Raw genomic sequence first — 17,340 nt, 5'->3', positions numbered from 1 at the left:
GTGTGTGTGTGTGTGTGTGTGTGTGTGTGTGTGTGTGTGTGTGTGTGTGTGTGTGTGTGTGTTTCCTCACCAGGAACAGGTATCTGTCCATGGTGGAGGTGTTCCTGGCTGCCAGCTTCATGATGTGGCCCTCCTTGATGAATTCGTTGGACGGATGAACGATGTCCTCCTCTTCTCCCAGCATCTCGTAAATCTCCATCAGCTTCTTCAGGTTTTCCTGAACAGTTACAGGAAGTTTGCTTTCGCTCCAAACTGGACAGATTTTCTACCTGCAGAGGCAGGAAATCTGCTCCGCTACTTACAGATTTCCTAATGGCGCTGTTGGAGTGGGTGGCTGCTGTGGCGATGATTTCTAATGATTCTGGAAAATAATGTACACATTTCAATATTTCCTCCGTCTTCAGAAACACATTCATAAACGACAACAAGGTGGAAGAAATGTCTGTTGTTAATATCGGCCCAGTGTTGGCGTTTCTGCAAAGAACCAATCAGCTGCGACACCAGATCACCTACGGAAGACAATTAGAGCCACCAAAAAGAAAGACTTCTGACTTTTGATTAAAGTCTTGAAAAAAAATCAAAATTATGACAAAAAAATGAAAAATCTGAGATTGAAAACATTTAGAAAAAAACCTTATTCTTGAAATTGTGACTATCTGATGACTTTGAAAGTTTAAATATTGACTTTAAAACTTGCAATTAAGACTTTCCATCTTATAAATGACTTTAAAACTTAGAACTATGATTTTCAATGGGAGTGCAGATAAAATGCAACCCTTGCTTAAAAAAATCCTCTGAAAGTGAATAAAGAATTCAACAGAAAAACGTAGAAACACGATCAGAAAGTCTGAAGTTCTGCTGATCGGGTTTGAATGTTTGTTCACTCGAGAAGATTCCAGCTGATAAATGTGGATTTTAACGTACTTTCTGCGTCGCTGCGGTCCGGGTCGTTCTGAGGAAGCTTCTTCAGGTAGTCCTTCAGCAGCATCTCGTATCGGGGAACTCTCTGCACCGGCTCCAACATGTGATGCTGCAGCGTCAGGCTGCCGCAGATCTCCTGACTCTGTCCACAAACCAACAGGAAGCTTCTTAACGTCAGTCAGAAACGTTTGCGCCCAGAGCGGAGCGGCGCAGGTTTACCTGAATCTCCTGAATGATGGCCTTGAACGGCGGCGAGCGGTCGGTCCACTGCTTCAGCAGCTCCATGGCCTTGTCGAAGTTCTTCACGTACTCGGCGTACATTTTGAGGAAGGGGGTGAGTTTCTGCAGGATGTCGCCGATCCGCGGTGTGGACGCCCTGCAGCGCAGCAAGAAGGATCAGATTATCTGACATCATTCAGGAGAACACAACAAAAACTACCCAGAGTTTCAAAAACCAAAGCATTTTTCCCCTAAATTAAACTGATAATTGCCAAAATTATGCAAAATGACGTTTTCATATTATTACTGAGTGAAGCTGAATTTCAGATCACACTCAGAATAATCAAATATATGTTTGTTTTTTAACAGTGACAGAAAAATCCGCCTGTCATTTTGACAGATTATAATTCACACCCCGACCACCAGGTGGAGACATTTTCACCTTTACACACTTCACAGACATAAATAAGTCCAGGCGTCATAAAAACTAATATCTCCACCACATTTTGAAAACAAGGGTGTCCAATGTGGAGCGGGGGCCGTTTATGACAAAAACTCAAGTACATTTTTAATTGAGTTTGTTTCAGGGTCTGTAATTAGTTAATCACATTTTAATTGGCAAAGTAAGCAACATATTCAATTAAAAAAACATTTTTACTGCTAAATTATCAAATATATGAGCTCAACAACAAAGATATGACTTTTGATCTGCTCTTCAACCATCAGACTGGAGCAAAGTGTTTTTCTATGTGTTCATCTTTTCAGAGTTTCATGGAGCTTCTTTACAAATGTGGACGCTAACATTAGCATTAGCTGCTACGTGTTTAGCATTGAGATGCTATTTTAGTCTTAAATAGTTTCTCTAACAGAATAACTCCTTTTAGCATGACTTGAACACAACAAGCATCTTTTCCAGCGTCCAATCAGATTGTTTGAAACAGAAATGAACCCCCTGCGGGCCGAGAGAAGCAGCTTCCATCGCTGCTGTTGGAGGATGCAACTTGTGCGTCAGGTTAATAGTTGTACCAGAAACACACAAATGAGAAAGTTCCAAGATGTAAAAAAAGAAAAAAGAAAAGAAAAAAGGCTAGATTAATTGCATTAATATTTTAAATTTCAGGCCCCAGTTCCTGTCTGACCTCTTGCGTGTCCAGGTCTGTTCACGGTTTCATGTTTTTACACGTTTAGCTGGAACCTACCACTCCCCCATGCGTTTCTCCAGATCAGGAAGCAGAAACTGGCTGTGGAAGGCGTGGATGGAGCTGATGTTGGAGAAGATGTTCTTCACCACATCCAGAGGGAAAGTGCCTTTATTTGCCTCCTCCATCATCCTGGTGCAGAACACCTGCACAGCCATGCACGCGGTTAGGGATCAACAACGTTTTTTCTCTGTCGACTGAAAACAGAAGTGAGACGGAGATTTGGGCGAGTTCCTCACCTGGTCCAGCAGGTTGAGTCGGGCCACGTACGCCTTCTCCGTGTGCAGCAGCTCGCTGGCGATCTTAAACAGCTTCTGCTCGTTTGTCTCCTGAGAAGAAAGAAGACATTTCTATTAATAAGGACAGTTTAAACATCACAGCCCTGCAGGAACCAGGAAGTAGAATCTGTTTCTGAAAGGACTTCGGTCTCTCCAGCTGAGCTAGCTGCTCTGATCAGCAGCCCAATGAGTTCTGGTTCTTTCAGAACAGGAAATGAAAACAGGGAATAAGGGAAATGACACCAGAAAAAACAAAAACACCAGTTAACAATGAGTGAGAAGTCAGCTGCTGTCACACAACAAGAGAGGTCTGAAAAAGCGATGGTGTTGCATTCTGGGACGTGGAGATTTCATAAGGTGCAGAGCCACAAAAAGGAACCATCTTCCTTTTAAATGCTGGTCAGAAACCTGACAACAACGAGCCACACACTTCCTCATGATGTCCGTCATGAATTCTCCGATCAGCTCAAACAAACAGCTGCTGGTTTTATCGTGAAAACAAGACAAAACTGCAGCTTTTCTGCCGTTAAACAGCAACAACTGGGACGGGTTAAGAGTTTTCACATTAAACACGTGAAAGACAGTGATGTCTTAGGGCATCACTGCTGTTTATCCTGCTTTGTAAATAAATAATCATAGCACTTCGTTAAACACAGACAGAAATGATGTTGCTAGTTCAGTAAAATACTTGGTGACTTGGCAAATTTACTTCAATAGTAGTAAAAAAATGTTGATTATTTTTGGTGATCCTGCTCATACGTCACAGTTAGGACGGTACCAGCATTTCCTCCAGATGTAGCGAAATGATGATGTCCAATTAACTAATTAATTATTAAATTAGTCTCCAGACATGCATTTCTGTTGATAAACTGAAATCTTTCCGATTCCCCTGGCGTGACGGATTCTTCCTCGCTGAGCGGCCGTCCGGTCCACATCGTTTCTCTGTGGGTAAACGACCAGCTGTCTGACCAGCTTCAGCAGCATCTTCACAGTTTCAGCCTTCTGCTCTGAGGTCAATCTGAGGTCACAGACGGCAGTTAACCTATCAGATGTCTCCAAAGCCATGACATCATCATCTGAGCTTCGCCTTGTTGGTTAAAGAGACAGAAATCTTTCTGAAGATGTTAAATAAATCTTTCATTATTGTGAAGTTTGGTCTAATAAACTTCAGACAGTGATAAAATATTTGTATGTAAACGTTAAAGTTCAGCGTCTGCCTGTGACGTCTTTCACTCGTCTGCATCGTTTGGGCGGCTTCTCGCCTTTCTGCTTTCACACTTTTTCACATTTCTAGTTTATACTTAAAAAATGAATGTAACCACCATAAAATGTAAGCTTGAACAAAGTAGGAGGAAATATTAGAAAATATGACTTATACTCTATAACCTGGACACCAAATTTAGTCAGTTTCAGAGTGAAAACTGTCTCATAATTAACTCTAGAGCCAAGCGCTAACCCAGTGAACATTGACTGACCTCTTGGCTTGGTGCTAACGGGGCTAATTGACTTAAGCCTGCTGTTTACTGTGGCAGCTCAAATTAATGGCTTATCTGGTTTCACTTCCACACACATCCAGGTAGGTGTAGCATGGAGTCTGTTCTGCTGTGAAACCCAGTGAGGTTACTGGTTCCAGGAAGGTCTCCACATGAAATTTACTTTAAATTCACTGGGAAATTCTTCCTTTTACTCGTAAGTCAATCACAAAGACAATTTTCCCACGATTGGCTCAGATTTGCAGTTCAAACAGTGAAAAATCTGAATTTCTCCCCATTTTGTATAAAATCAACGTGTTTAAGTTCAGAATGTGCATCAGTGGAGGAGAAACTGGATGAAAGTGGATGTAGGGGCGATATGAGCTTAAAGTTTTATCACAGTATTTTCTGTTAGTATTGTGAAAACAATAAAAGTGACAATAATAATTATTTATTACTTATTTTTTAGGTAGTTGCAATCACAGCCACACAAACAAATACTGTTCATGAAACGTTTCTTTAGGACACCAGTCACATAAAGAAGTTTAAAAATGCACAAAATAACTGAATTGAATCATATTTTCAAATGTATTGCTATTCATTGAAACAGTTTTATGGAAACAAGTGGAGAACAGCAGCAAACAAATAAAAACAGTTTTAAAGGTTTTTAAACATCAATTGAAATGAATAGTGTCAATGATAAATCAAAATCTTATTTTAATAAGTAATTTATGATGGTTGTTTACAAACAGCCGTTTTGCTGGGATTTTAACCCACAACCATCTCAGGTTTACAGACAATGAGAACATTTCCAGAGAGGCTGAGTGGAAGAACAACGTCTCATTGAGGTCAAAGGTCAGAGGAGAATGGGCCAATCAAGCAGAACCTCTGCAGTTACAACATGTGGAACCTTGAAGCAGCTGAGCTACAGCAGCTGATGACTTCACTGCTAACGCCAGGCTAAAATCCGAGACTCTCAAACTACAGGACGATAAAACAAATGTTGGTTTCGAGAGACGATGGTCTTCTGCAGAAAGAAGATCCAAATGAAAGAGTTCTGCATCGAGTTTTATACTAAAATATGTTTTAAATAGTAAAAAAGGAATTGACTGTAATGAAAGAGTTAGCTAACAGTCGCTGCGCTGTTCAAAAGATTAACTAATTCAGGTCTAAAACCAAGAGCCTGAAATATCAGCAGGGACACTTTGAAAAACAAAGAAGCTGCAGCTAGTATAATATTTAACACATTACAGAGAGTCAAGGCTGTAATTATATACAGCTTACTTCAAAATGATCCGAATCTCTGAACTCAGGCGTTTCGATCGCCTTCATAGCTGCAGGTGTGTAAATCCAGCCTCCAAACACGCAGACGGATCGCGCAGGTCAAATCAGGCAGCAGCACAAAAACTGTTTGAGTTGTCAAACATTTGACATGAAGACCATGAAAACATCCAGAGTAAAGGTCAAAGATCACAGGCGAAGCATCTGGAACCAGAGTCGCTCTGAGCAGCTCAGGACTGGAACCACCTGTCCAACAGCTCCAGAAATCTCCTTGCTTCTCAAACAGCAGGCGGCTGTTGGTGGTTTTATAAGGAAGAGGAAACGGCTGGGTCTCCTAAAACCACGAGAGCTGGGAGTCGATAACTTCAGGATCAGCTCAAGGACAGAGCGCAGGATTCTTAACAGAATGGATTAAGATGCAGAAAGCATTAACCTGTCTGCAATGTGTAAAGTTTGGTGGAAGGAGGATCTGTTCTTCAGAGCTTAGTCTCAGTCTGTTAGTTCCAGTGAAAGGAACTCTGTCCAAAAGGTTTCTGCTTGCTGGAGCTTTCAGTCTCATTCCAGCTGCCTGCAGGCAGTTCAGGGAATTGCTTTTCCTGTTCCAACGTTACGGAGCAGCGGAGCACAAAGCCAGACCCTTTTCTGTTTTCTATTGCAAAAACTACTCCATTTGCTTTGTTATATTATTACTTTAAACTTGTGTCGGGAAACTTTTTTAAAAGAAAAAAACATTTTTATTTTTATTTATTTTAATTTTAATGTAAGACCCATTTATTAAAAATATTCAGTTTTTTCCCTATTTTTTATTTTTATTAATTTTCAAACTTGTTTCAAGAACTTCTTTAATGAAAAAGAAACTGTATTTTATTTATTTTCTTTATTAATATTTGTTAAAACATTTTTGTCAAGAATGCCATTTTAAATATTACATCTTTTTTAACTTATTTTTAAGAAACAAACTAAGTTAAAACCTCTTTAATTAAAAAATATTCTACTTTAATTTACTATTTTTTTAACTTGTCAAGACCTTTTAACTGAACAACAGGCTATTTCTTTCATTTTCTTTATTTTTTATTATTACAAACCTTATTAAATAATAATTATTGTTATAACTTATTTTTATTTTACTTTTTAACTTGTCAAAAACTTTAACAGGTTGCAAAATCCTGACCTGAAGCTGATAGAAACCTGTGGGAAGAATTAAAGCTGAGACTGCGAGCCTCGTCCCACATCAGTGTCTGACCTCATGACTTCTGGAAGACTGGTCACTCATTGTCCTCATGGAAAACCTTCCTAGAACAACTTATAGCTTCAAAGCGTGAGCCAACATCCTCTGACTCGCTTAAAGAGTTAAAGTATATAAAGTTTTGTTTAGGCAGCAGAGAAAGAGACGCCTCATATTTCTGCAAATGCTGAATAAAACACAGGAAAGTCATTTAAATGTTTATTTATATCTCATTCTGCTCAGATTTCTCAGTTGTGTTTATCCCTGAGAAGGCAGAGCAGCTGATATATTTAATCTCCTCAGACAACCGCAGGTTCCTGGGGGGTTTGGTTGCTACGGCAAAACTCAGCAGCTGAAATGTTCGACAGAGCAGCTCTTCACCCAAACAGGCTGCTTCCCCCTCACACAACGACTGATTACTTGTGCTTAGTTTATAAAAACAAAACCTACCTTTTGCTCAGAGTGTCCCTCTTCACTCTTCTGTAGAGTTTCTGTTGTTTTCTCCGTATCCTCATTCTCAGCACCGGTCCTGTCTGAGTGCTGTGAAGCTGAATGATCGTCCACCTCATCTGCTTTTTCCAAATCTCCGTTTACGAGCTCAGCAGTCTCTGTCCTCACGCTGTGGTGCGTCTCCTCCTCCGTCTCCTTGTCCTGCTCCATCTGTGCTAGCACCCCGTTAGCCGCTGGCCTCTTGGCATCCTGCGTGGCGGCCGCCGCGCACGAGAACTTCTCCTGAATCTTGCTGATGTCGGCCCGCTGGCAGACGCGGAGAGCCGAGCTGCAGCTGGACACCTTGCTGGTCTGTTTGAGCGCCGAGCCGTCTCTCTTGTTGTCTGCGCTGCTGGAGGAAGAGAGCAAAGGCGAAGGAGGAAGTGTGTCAGAGTGCAGAAGAAGTTATAGAAGGACTTTCATTTAAATTATGCAGTCAAAGGAGCCTGCAGACGGCTGTTGGTAGCTGACATTTTCACAGCCAGTGTGAGTCTCGGCGTCGAGCTGCGTGAGTTCGCACGTGGGCGTCAAGAGTTAAAAATAAATCCAGAGGAGGTGCACTAACTTCTTGCTGTGGCAGAGGAAGTGTAACAGAGGTACAGTAATAAAGAGGTGTTCCCAGGAGGTACAAGCTGTCCTACTTCTACACAGGAAACCTACTTTCCTCTGAGCTCAGAAATAAACGTAGAAAAAGGTTTTAAAAAGTTTGAGTCCAGCTGCTCCACATCCTGCAGCTGCTTCCTCGCCTGAATGAATCACCTGCAAACAGCTGCTAAAAAATCTCTTCAGCTGATCTCAGCTCCTTTTTAAAAAATAAAGTCGCTTTAAACTCCTTTATTTGCTACATAACCTTTACCGATACAACAGTTTCTGTGTTGCAATGAGCATTACTGCTCATAAAAACAGGAAGTGTGTATAAATAGAGGAAGAACAGGCGGCTGGTGAGCAGTCTGCATGAATCAGTTGTGTGCTGCATGCCACCTGAGATCTACTACAGTCTGACAGGAAGAACCCAGAGACACGAAAATAAACCAGATGCATCTGCTGCGGGAAACGTGTGGGGCTAAAATATGAACTCCTCTGCTCTGTGCTTCAAACTGTGGCTGACGGCACCGAAACGACAATGAAGTTTCACTTGTAGGCATGTGAAACGCGGCCAGCCGGCCGGCGGGCAGCATGTGGACCAGATTAGGACATTAGTGGCTAATTCTGCTCTGAGAAGCTGTGGGTGTTTCCTTCCTTTGTGCTGCAGCGCTGCAGGTAATCCCCGCTAGCAGCAGCAGCAGCAGCAGCAGCAGCAGCAGCAGCAGCAGCATCGGAGTGGAAACTGAGGTGATTAACATCAGGAGCAGAGGAAGTCTGCTGATGTTCTCACAACCTGCAGTAAATAAACAATAAGACTGATTCATTCTGATGCTCATCTGAAAACTACCTACTGACCACGAGACAGTTACAGGAGGGTCCTCAAACTGTGGTGCATGCACCACTGGTGGCACGCAGACTCATGTTATGGGGACCAACACGAGGTTTTGCCATTTATACTAAACAGCTAAACAGATGAATGCAAAGCTAATTAATGGTGAAATATTGGGTTGGTAGTTGTGGGCTGGATACTTACAACACAAAAAACTGATTCTTCAAAAAGATACAGTCTCAAATATATTAATAATTTGACATTCTTGTGGTGTAAAATCTTCTTATTGCATCAAAATGTAGCCCAGCACTGCCCCTCCCCAGCCTGTTGCTGCACAATCCCAACGTTTTACTTTTTACCCAGTGGTACTAAAGGCATGGTTGGTTATTTGGAAATCAGGGCCGGGACTTTGAAGCATTAACTTTGATGAATTAGTTACACAGATTTAAAAGCGTAAAAAAAAAAAAAAAAAAAAAATGCAATTAGCCGTAGTTTCTTTATGTGTTTCTGCTACGCCCAAAAATCTGACGCACAAGCTACATGCGCTAACAGCAGCAAAGGACGACAAAGCTGCTAACGCTCACTCTTTGGTTGCCTAGCAACAACCTGTTGAGTAACTTGGCAGCAGCAATTTCAGGTTTTACCTCATAACTGCTTCAAAAATAAATAAAAAACTTAAAAAACAGCTTGGAGCGAAAACTGTGGATAAAACAGAAAAACGCCACCAGTTTGGCAGCATTCAGATATTTAAAACAAAAACTAGTCAAAAATTACCGATATTTACCAATTTGTAAGGTTTATATCATGATAAATTTTTAACGGTGCAAATAAAAAGTCTAGATTGGTTTTATGAGATCCAGTTTTCCTTAGGTTCAAAGACATCAGTGTTGTCTCTCAGGCAAGTCTGCAGCTAGAATTTAACTGTAATTTACCAAATAATGATAAAAACAAAACACTGAAGCACCAAAGTGTTGGAAGTGGGAACCAGACGGCCGATCAGCAGAGCTACAGCAGCTCCTACCTTTGTCTCCTGGGTTTAATCCGGCAGCAGTGAGTCCTGCTCTCCGCCGGCTGAATGATGACCAGAGTTTCCCCTCGCCTGAACAAATCTCCTCTCATCCCCTCACTAACGCCTCAGCTGTCACACAGACTAATCTGCTGCCATCGGAGCTACACTCATCCAGACAAGCTCAGGACTTTCATCTGACGTCTTCTGCTTTTCCTTTTCTTGAAATAAACTCAGGCGTTGGGAAAGAAAAACTCTGTCACTTTGATTACAACAGCAACCCTGAGGGTTTTTATTACAAAAGCACCAGAGGGGGAAAAAATGGAGTTAGCCAATTAGAACTGAGCCGTTTTCTGCAGTTAGACCAGGAATCTGAGGCATTTAGGATTCACAGAGTTTTTATCCTCATTTTAACTAAATAAACCCATTTAGAGCCACAAACGTTCCCTGATTTATGGAAACTAACAAGACCTTTGACACCACTTCACAATACCTGATGAATGGCTAGTAAACAGTTTATAGCTGTGTGTTTAATTATTCTGTAAACATTTTATAAAGCATTAATTACAAAATTGTAATTAAATAGATTAATCTGTTAGCACAATGACATGTAAAGTGAGGCTGAAGTTTGAAGAAAAACTAAATAGAATGTGTGAAGTTCGCTGTGTGGAAACCGGCTTTGTTCAAAGTTTTTCTGTTTATTCTGTGCAGATTGAGCTGAAGAAACTGACAAGAGATTTTCCTGTTTTATTGCTGTTTTATGTGTGAGAAAAAGTAGCAGATCTACCCAGTTAAAACGGATTTTAATTTGTCTGGTGCAACTGGATCAGGAAACCTTCACTCCTGATCAAATGTTCCCCGATTGCCAAACTTTGGCTGAAGAGGTGCTTGTACTTCCAGTTTACAGTGCAGCAGCAGAGCACAGAGGCATCCTCCAGATCAACAGCAAAACTTTGAGAGATTTCCAGTAGGAATTTGAGACGGTGCGTTCAGGTGAAACGTTCATGATTTAATCGTTTATTTCATTGTTTATATGTCACTGAGGTCACAGTCAATGTCTGTGCAGAGAAAAAGTTACATTCATTCTTCTGCCTGATGTGAAGGCACCATGTTGATTCTCTCAAATAAATATTACGTTTTACGTAGAACAAAAAGTCTCCCTTAGACAGCTGTGGATGTTTATGATGCAGTGAAGATGAAACTATCTTATGATAAAAATAAAATCTCACTGTGCTGACAGGGTACCAACTTCGTCTGAAATGTTGAATGCAGGAACTGTTTGCCTCATTATTTGGCAAGAACATTTTATTTTATTTTCAAGTAATAAAAATAAAATAGTCAAATTTTATTTGGTTCTTAATTAATGCATTATTAGTGATTATAAAGTGTTTACAGTTTAATTAAAAACATATTTATGTATCAGCCATTTACAAGGGGTGTTTTATTAAATATCAAACATTTTCTCCTATTTTTAGGTTTTAAATGAAAGAAATACTCAAATCTTTTTGAGGATGGATATATTTTCTTCTGTTGGATGTTTGTATTTGTTTATAATGATGTAAAAAAAAAAAAGGAAAAGTGAATAACAAGAAAAATAGATCAAAATTAATATTTCTGGTCCTTTTAGTGTCATAAAGTTGTGGAAAACCAGTGAAATTATTCCATGGAACAAACTGGAAAACTGATAAACCTGTATTTGTCATTATCTCTATATTTAAATCATTATTAAGAGGCATGTGATCCCTCCCCACACGTTAGAGTCCAGAGAGAACAGAGAGTCAGTACCGGTTCTCCTCAAAGCGGCTGATCAGGTCCGACACCTTGGACGCTTTGACCCTTTCGCGCGGCGTGGGGGTCGGCTTTCCTCCTCCGTCCTCCATGATGAATCTCAGCGGGGATTTCTGGACGCTGCCCGGCGGCGGCTGCAGAGGAGACACTGGACTCAGCAGGTGCTCCGGCTTTGGCGGCACTAAAGAAACAAACAAATAAAAAGAAACATGCCTGAGTCCTGATGGATGCATTCATGATTTTTTCCACTGGAGGAAATATGAAGCTGCAGTTCCACTCTGAAGCTGAAGAGGGCAGCAAAATCTACCCTATGTGACGACGGGCCTTACCTCTCAGATTCTTTTCTTTGTTTTTTTGGCACATTTTAAATACTTCAAATCAAATCAAATTAATTTTAATGAGACGTGATCATCACAGCAGTCGAGACACAAACCCACCAGCCGATGGGATCGTGGTTCCGTCTCCTTTTAAGTGCATTGTTAACTCTTTTGGAAAAGCTGAAAACCATCTCAAGCAAACATAAAACTTATTTGAAACATTGAGGATGTTTTTTTTATTTTGCTGCTTCCATCACTCTTTTCTAATGCGCTCATAAAAAAAAAGATGGAAACAGCTGCTGAGAACCAGGATCCACATAATAAACAGTGGATCAAAATGTGGATCTCCAGGGGGAGGAAGGCCAACCAGAACCACTCCAAGAGCCAGAGCTGGATTTACAAGAATCTGGGCCCTGGGCTGGAATCTGTTTTGGTGCCCTAGTCAGTAAAGGAAACATTATTTTGTTAATGTAAATTAGCTTTTGTTCTATCACAGGTTTAAACTGATACTAATTGATGACGGTAGGTTTAATCCGTATCTTGGTCAGTAGATCCATATTTTTACAGAATGTCTGCAAAAGATGCATTCAAAAAGAAGGATAAAAATCTGTGTGTTTACAAAGACCAAACTTAAATTAACCAAAAACAAGGTCAGGTTGGTTTAAAGTTTTCCCCTTAAAAGATTAAATTATTTGGAAACTGATTTTTTATTCACTCAGGCTACTTTCCTGTGATACTAACATTTATTCGAGGATCTATAGAAATGAGTTACGAGGCAGAAACTATCAGCTCTGTTCGCAGGTTTATAATTAGGTTTACAGCAACGAGAAGAAAGAAGTTCTTCATTGTTATCTTTGTAGAATGATTAACTGAAGTCAAACAGAAGAGGTTCACTGGTCTCACGGTTCACTGATTCAAGGACTTATTACACAAACACACTGTGGACTGTGAATCCTAAATCATTCAGCATGATTTACGGACGGCATGCCGACAGGTACCTTGTGGTTTAGACCGTAGCAGAGTCCTGCTTCCAGGTACTCTTCCATTGACCCCTCCCCTCCTCCTGTCAGCTGCCCCCCCAATCGCCCGATTCAGACACTCCTGCAGGATGGGCGAGCCGCCGCTGGCTTTCCTCGGCGAGCTGTAGCCTAGAGCTGAGGGACAAAGAATGCACATCCATCAGGACTTCCACAGACGGTCACACCAACACACTCGCTCATCATGGTGAAGGTGGGCAGTGGCAGATGACCACAGCAGCACACTGTGGTTAATGTTATAGCACCAATAGCTACTCGGATGATGCTGAGGCTGAAGAATATCTGCTGCTGAGGTACTTTAATATCCTGAAAAGGTCCAAAGGTCCAGAACCACAGAAACATATTTTTATTAAATCTTCCCACAACTTAAAAGCCTCTCTAATCGTTCTGATTTGATAAGAAATACTGCCTGTTAGCAGCACACTGAAGCTAATCTGCTAATGTGCTGAAAGCAGAGATAATATTTTGTTTAGTGCTGTAGTGTTTTTGCTACAGCCCTGGTTGTTAATGTTTTGTATTTTTATTTGTTTGTTGAACACTTGCCACTTGCTCAATAAAGTTTCTTCAAAAAACGACAATGAAACAGAACAGACGTCAAAATAAGAGCATAAACGTCTAACTACTGGAAGAATTACGGTTGTTAACCGAAACACAGATATCAAAATGTATTCAACTCAAAGTCTACAAAACAGCCAACTTTAAAATTTATCTGGACAAAAATATTTAGGGGAATCTAAGAGCCTTAAACAAAAAAAATTAGCTCCACTATTAGCACATTGGCAGATTCAGGGGAAGCCAAGTGTGACAAATATGTTTCTAAACTTAGCAGAAACTTTAAAGCGCTAATCTAAAAATGACCGCCGCTATTAGCGCATTAGCAGAAGTGATCCCACTGCTGCATGGAAATACACAGCAATGAATTACTTGGAGAATCTTCTCACATTCTCCACACAGATGACATTTATTCCAGAATGCATCACTGGAGAGGAAACCGTTTCAAATCTTTAGATTCCTGAATGTTTTCACCTAATTTTACCTAAAAACCTCAGTTACAGAGTTGGGTGAGTAAAGTTTGGTGCAGCTGTACGTTGTGTCTGCAGACCAAACTTACGGATTTGGTCTTCATTATTTATTAAACTTTTCTTTAAATGTTGCAAATATAATGAGCAACGTCACAGCTGCTCTCTGGGCAGCATTCAGCTCTCATCTCTGCCTATTAATACTGCTCTTAATTTGTAGAGGAGCTAAAGCTAAACTTTGTTAAGATTTCTCAGAGGTATTCTGGATTTTTCCCTTCTGACTGTGGAAATGATGCATTTCTTTCTGGAGCTGTTTGAGGGTTTTGGGTCATTTTTCTGACTCTGGTCGTCTTGGGAGGCGTTGATCCTCACGGCCTCCTCAGCTGCAGCGATGTTGAACAAACTGGATCTTTCTTACCGGACAAAGCAGGTGTAACTACTGAAAGTTTGAAAATGACAAACAAAGCTCTGGAAAAGTCAGAAACTGGAACATTTACTGCTCCGCTACAGCCACAGATATGGACAAGATCAAGACTAACAGACCAAATATTGGCCCGATTATCTCACCAATAATCCATCTGTTGAGACTTTTCCTGACCAGCTGGTCCAGACGGACCAGCATGACTGTTTAGATGGAGCAACAGACACAGACAGGCAGTGTTTACTGGAGACTAAACCAACCTCACTCTGACCTCAACACACACACACACACACACACACACACACACACACACACACACACACACACACACACACACACACACTACATGTGGCTTTGTCAAGCGGACTGGCAGAGAAAATGTCCTAATAAGGATTCACATTTCCACAAGTTCTAAATAGTTCCAAACTATTAAGTTTGTTCATTAGTTTCCATTTAAAGGGGCCACTCCGTTTAGGCCGGACGCAGACTGTGAGTATGGCGCTTTTATTGATGAGTAAAAAGCCTGAAAATAAATGAATCTCTTGATAAGCACCAAATCCCAGCAATTTTTTTAAGAACATTACGATGTGATATTTTTTTACCCTTAGAAAAATCACCAGTGCCGCATCTTCTGCCCCCTACTGGCTCTTTTCATTCTCATTCTGAGTCTTAAAACTGAGCAGAATGCTGAGGAACCTTTTATCAATAAGCTATGACCTCCCGTTTCCACAGGACATAAATATGTGTTACACAGAGGTTCATTTGTCTTTGCCACTCTTCAAAATGGGCAGCAAACATTTGATTCAACCATGACAGGTGTGTGTTTGTCTACAAAACTCAGCTAAACGTCTGGAACAAAATCACAGCAGGTTGAGACTCAACCAAATCAGAGCAGTGATTTCAAATTTAGTCATTGATTAATAATTAAGTGCTGCAATACACACCGATTCATTCAAAAAATTAAAACACAAATTACACAAATACCACAATCACTTTTAGTTTATGGAGTAGGAATTGTATTTGAATATTTAAAACATTTTAGAAGGAAATATGTTAAAACCATTCATCCGTCCATCGTCTAAGCCAATCCACCGGGCAACGGTGCTGCAGAAATAAACTGAATTGAATAAAGAAAACAGTCAATTACTCTATATTCACAAAATCTGCAAAACTAAAGTGCTTTGATGATTTCTGCATCATAAATCTATTATTTTGTCTTGTGCATAACTACATGAAGAGGTTTGTGAAACCGATAAGCATTTTCTTCCATTCTTTGTGCTTTATCCAGTGAAACACTCACCGTCTAAACACAGACTACATGAAGAGTTTCTGGTGTTCGCTCTACGTGTGGAGCGCCTCTCAGGATGAAGTCTGTTTGCTAAAAATTGTTAGTTTGGGCCAAAATGGTGCTTAGAGAACCATATTTATTTTGCTTAACATGATCTTTATCTGGCCAGCCCTGAAGCATAAAGAGGGAGAAACAACCACAGAATCACATACTCACAGTTTTAATTTCATGCAGTCTGCCCTAAATTAAAGGCAGTAGCTGGAGGAGCTGTCTGCCTGGAAACGATCCCACGCTGCGTTCGGCACGACCACCTTCCTGAAATAACCGATTAATTAGCAACACGGCCTCGACAAATTTCTCTTGATAAGCTGGTTGGCTTCCCCTCGCAGCCACATGAAGCCATCACAAGAAAACAGTCAACAAGTTGTGTGTTATTATAGGAACGGAGCTCAAATGCCTCCTGTGAACCGATCGTTTTCATCCTGAGACAAACCGGAGCTCCAGGAAGTCAGCTTCAGCTTGGACTGAAATAACTGCAGCTGCTCTGATCACTGCTGCAGATAAGACCAAGGCAACACAAACCCAGACGTGGAAGTGTCAAAATGTCTAATTATTTTCATCATCAACATTAAAATAATCGTTTCTCCTAACTGGAGAGTTTGGTGAAAGCTGCTGCTGCTCCTGGTCTCACACTTATTCCAGCATCTTCTTATTAAAGCCGTCTGGGAAGAGCGGCAGACCGCTGCGTTCTGAAAATTACAGGCAGCCACGGCGCCACGCTGCAGAAACGCTTTGATTCTCTGACAACCAGAGGAGGAGAACAGCAGATCCCAGATCAGCTACTATCTGTAGACCTAAAGAGCAACGATCAGCAGCAGCAGCAGCTTCAGTTGTTACAGACAGAAACTAGAGCGCAGGCTGAAGCCTGGTGCAGATCCAAACCTTCAGAGTCACATAAAGACAGTTACAAAGTCGGCCTTCTATAAAGGGACGGCTCAGAACCACAGCACATTAAGGACCAGCTGGTGTCGTATCGACCTTCCAGACCTCCCAGGTCTTCTGGTTCTGGTTCTGCTCTGCATCCAGAACCAAACGTGGAGAAACAGCATTCAGCTTCTGTGCTCCACAAATCTGGAACAAACTTCCAGAAAACTGAAAAACAGCTGAAACACCGAGTTCCTTTAAATCCGGCGCAGAAGCAGAGTTTGTTGACACAAATAGGCACTTTTTCATCTTTTAGGGAAAATCTTTTTTACACATGGATGACATTTTCTTGAAAAAAGAATATTAGCCATCACATTTATTTATTTATTTTTGCATTCATCTTACTTTTGGAGTGTCTTTAATCTCAAAAGCAAATCTTGCAGAAACTGTTTTTATTAAGTTTTGTTTCTACAATGATTTGCTGATCTGTTTTGTTGATTTCAATAAAATTGTAATTTACTTTAGTCTATTATTGAGCAGGTGAAATAAAGGCTTTAAAAGCTTATTTTAAAAATGTAAGGTTTCCATGTCTGGCTGGTGGATGTGATCATCGCCTCGCTCTGCCTCTCCTCTGAAGACGCAGCAGAACGCTCAGAGCCTGCAGCTGTCTGCACGCCGATGTTAAAGCTGTGCAGCAGATGCATGAAATGTGAAGATCTCAAAGTAAACTTTTGTTTTAACACCTATTATAGCAACCGCCACCACTCTAATAAACACGTGCCTATAAATACAACACAGCGACGGTTAGAAGACGACCGAATATCTGCAGCAGTTCTCACACTGCCTGTAAAACCAGTAAAGAGGAATGCATCAGTCCAGCACAAACATCTATTTCTGCAACAGAAAACAAGCAATGTCCCTAAAAATAAAGAATTATCCAAACTAGAGCCTGAAATAACCCACCGAGCCTGCAGAACCTCAGAGATCTAATGATCAAACCGATGGTACAAAAGTTACCGTTTTCTAACCAACTTTAGTGAAA

The 17,340-nt window shown here is 40.8% G+C and overlaps 1 protein-coding gene across 1 annotated transcript in view; it reads right to left on the bottom strand.

The window, feature by feature from the left end:
* Positions 1-53: 53 nt before the first annotated feature.
* The window catches only part of LOC106950658 (FYVE, RhoGEF and PH domain-containing protein 4-like), a gene marked incomplete at its 3' end in the record, with an annotated part of 62,933 nt that continues 45,646 nt past the window's right edge, over positions 54-17,340 (bottom strand). The window contains exons 3-11 of the mRNA XM_015037667.1: positions 12,608-12,763; positions 11,290-11,473; positions 7,046-7,436; positions 2,579-2,668; positions 2,340-2,485; positions 1,141-1,297; positions 925-1,063; positions 303-361; positions 54-217 (exon numbers count right to left, since the gene is read on the bottom strand). Coding sequence (XP_014893153.1) covers positions 54-217; positions 303-361; positions 925-1,063; positions 1,141-1,297; positions 2,340-2,485; positions 2,579-2,668; positions 7,046-7,436; positions 11,290-11,473; positions 12,608-12,763 — 1,486 coding nt within the window. The remainder of the gene's footprint in view (positions 218-302; positions 362-924; positions 1,064-1,140; positions 1,298-2,339; positions 2,486-2,578; positions 2,669-7,045; positions 7,437-11,289; positions 11,474-12,607; positions 12,764-17,340) is intronic.

This window comes from Poecilia latipinna, unplaced genomic scaffold (genome assembly GCF_001443285.1).
Source record: "Poecilia latipinna isolate Pla-1442-1.1 unplaced genomic scaffold, P_latipinna-1.0 Scaffold414, whole genome shotgun sequence".
NCBI classification, from domain to species: domain Eukaryota; kingdom Metazoa; phylum Chordata; class Actinopteri; order Cyprinodontiformes; family Poeciliidae; genus Poecilia; species Poecilia latipinna.
Note: the sequence above shows the minus strand (reverse complement) of the source record. Positions and strands in the feature narration are given on the sequence as shown.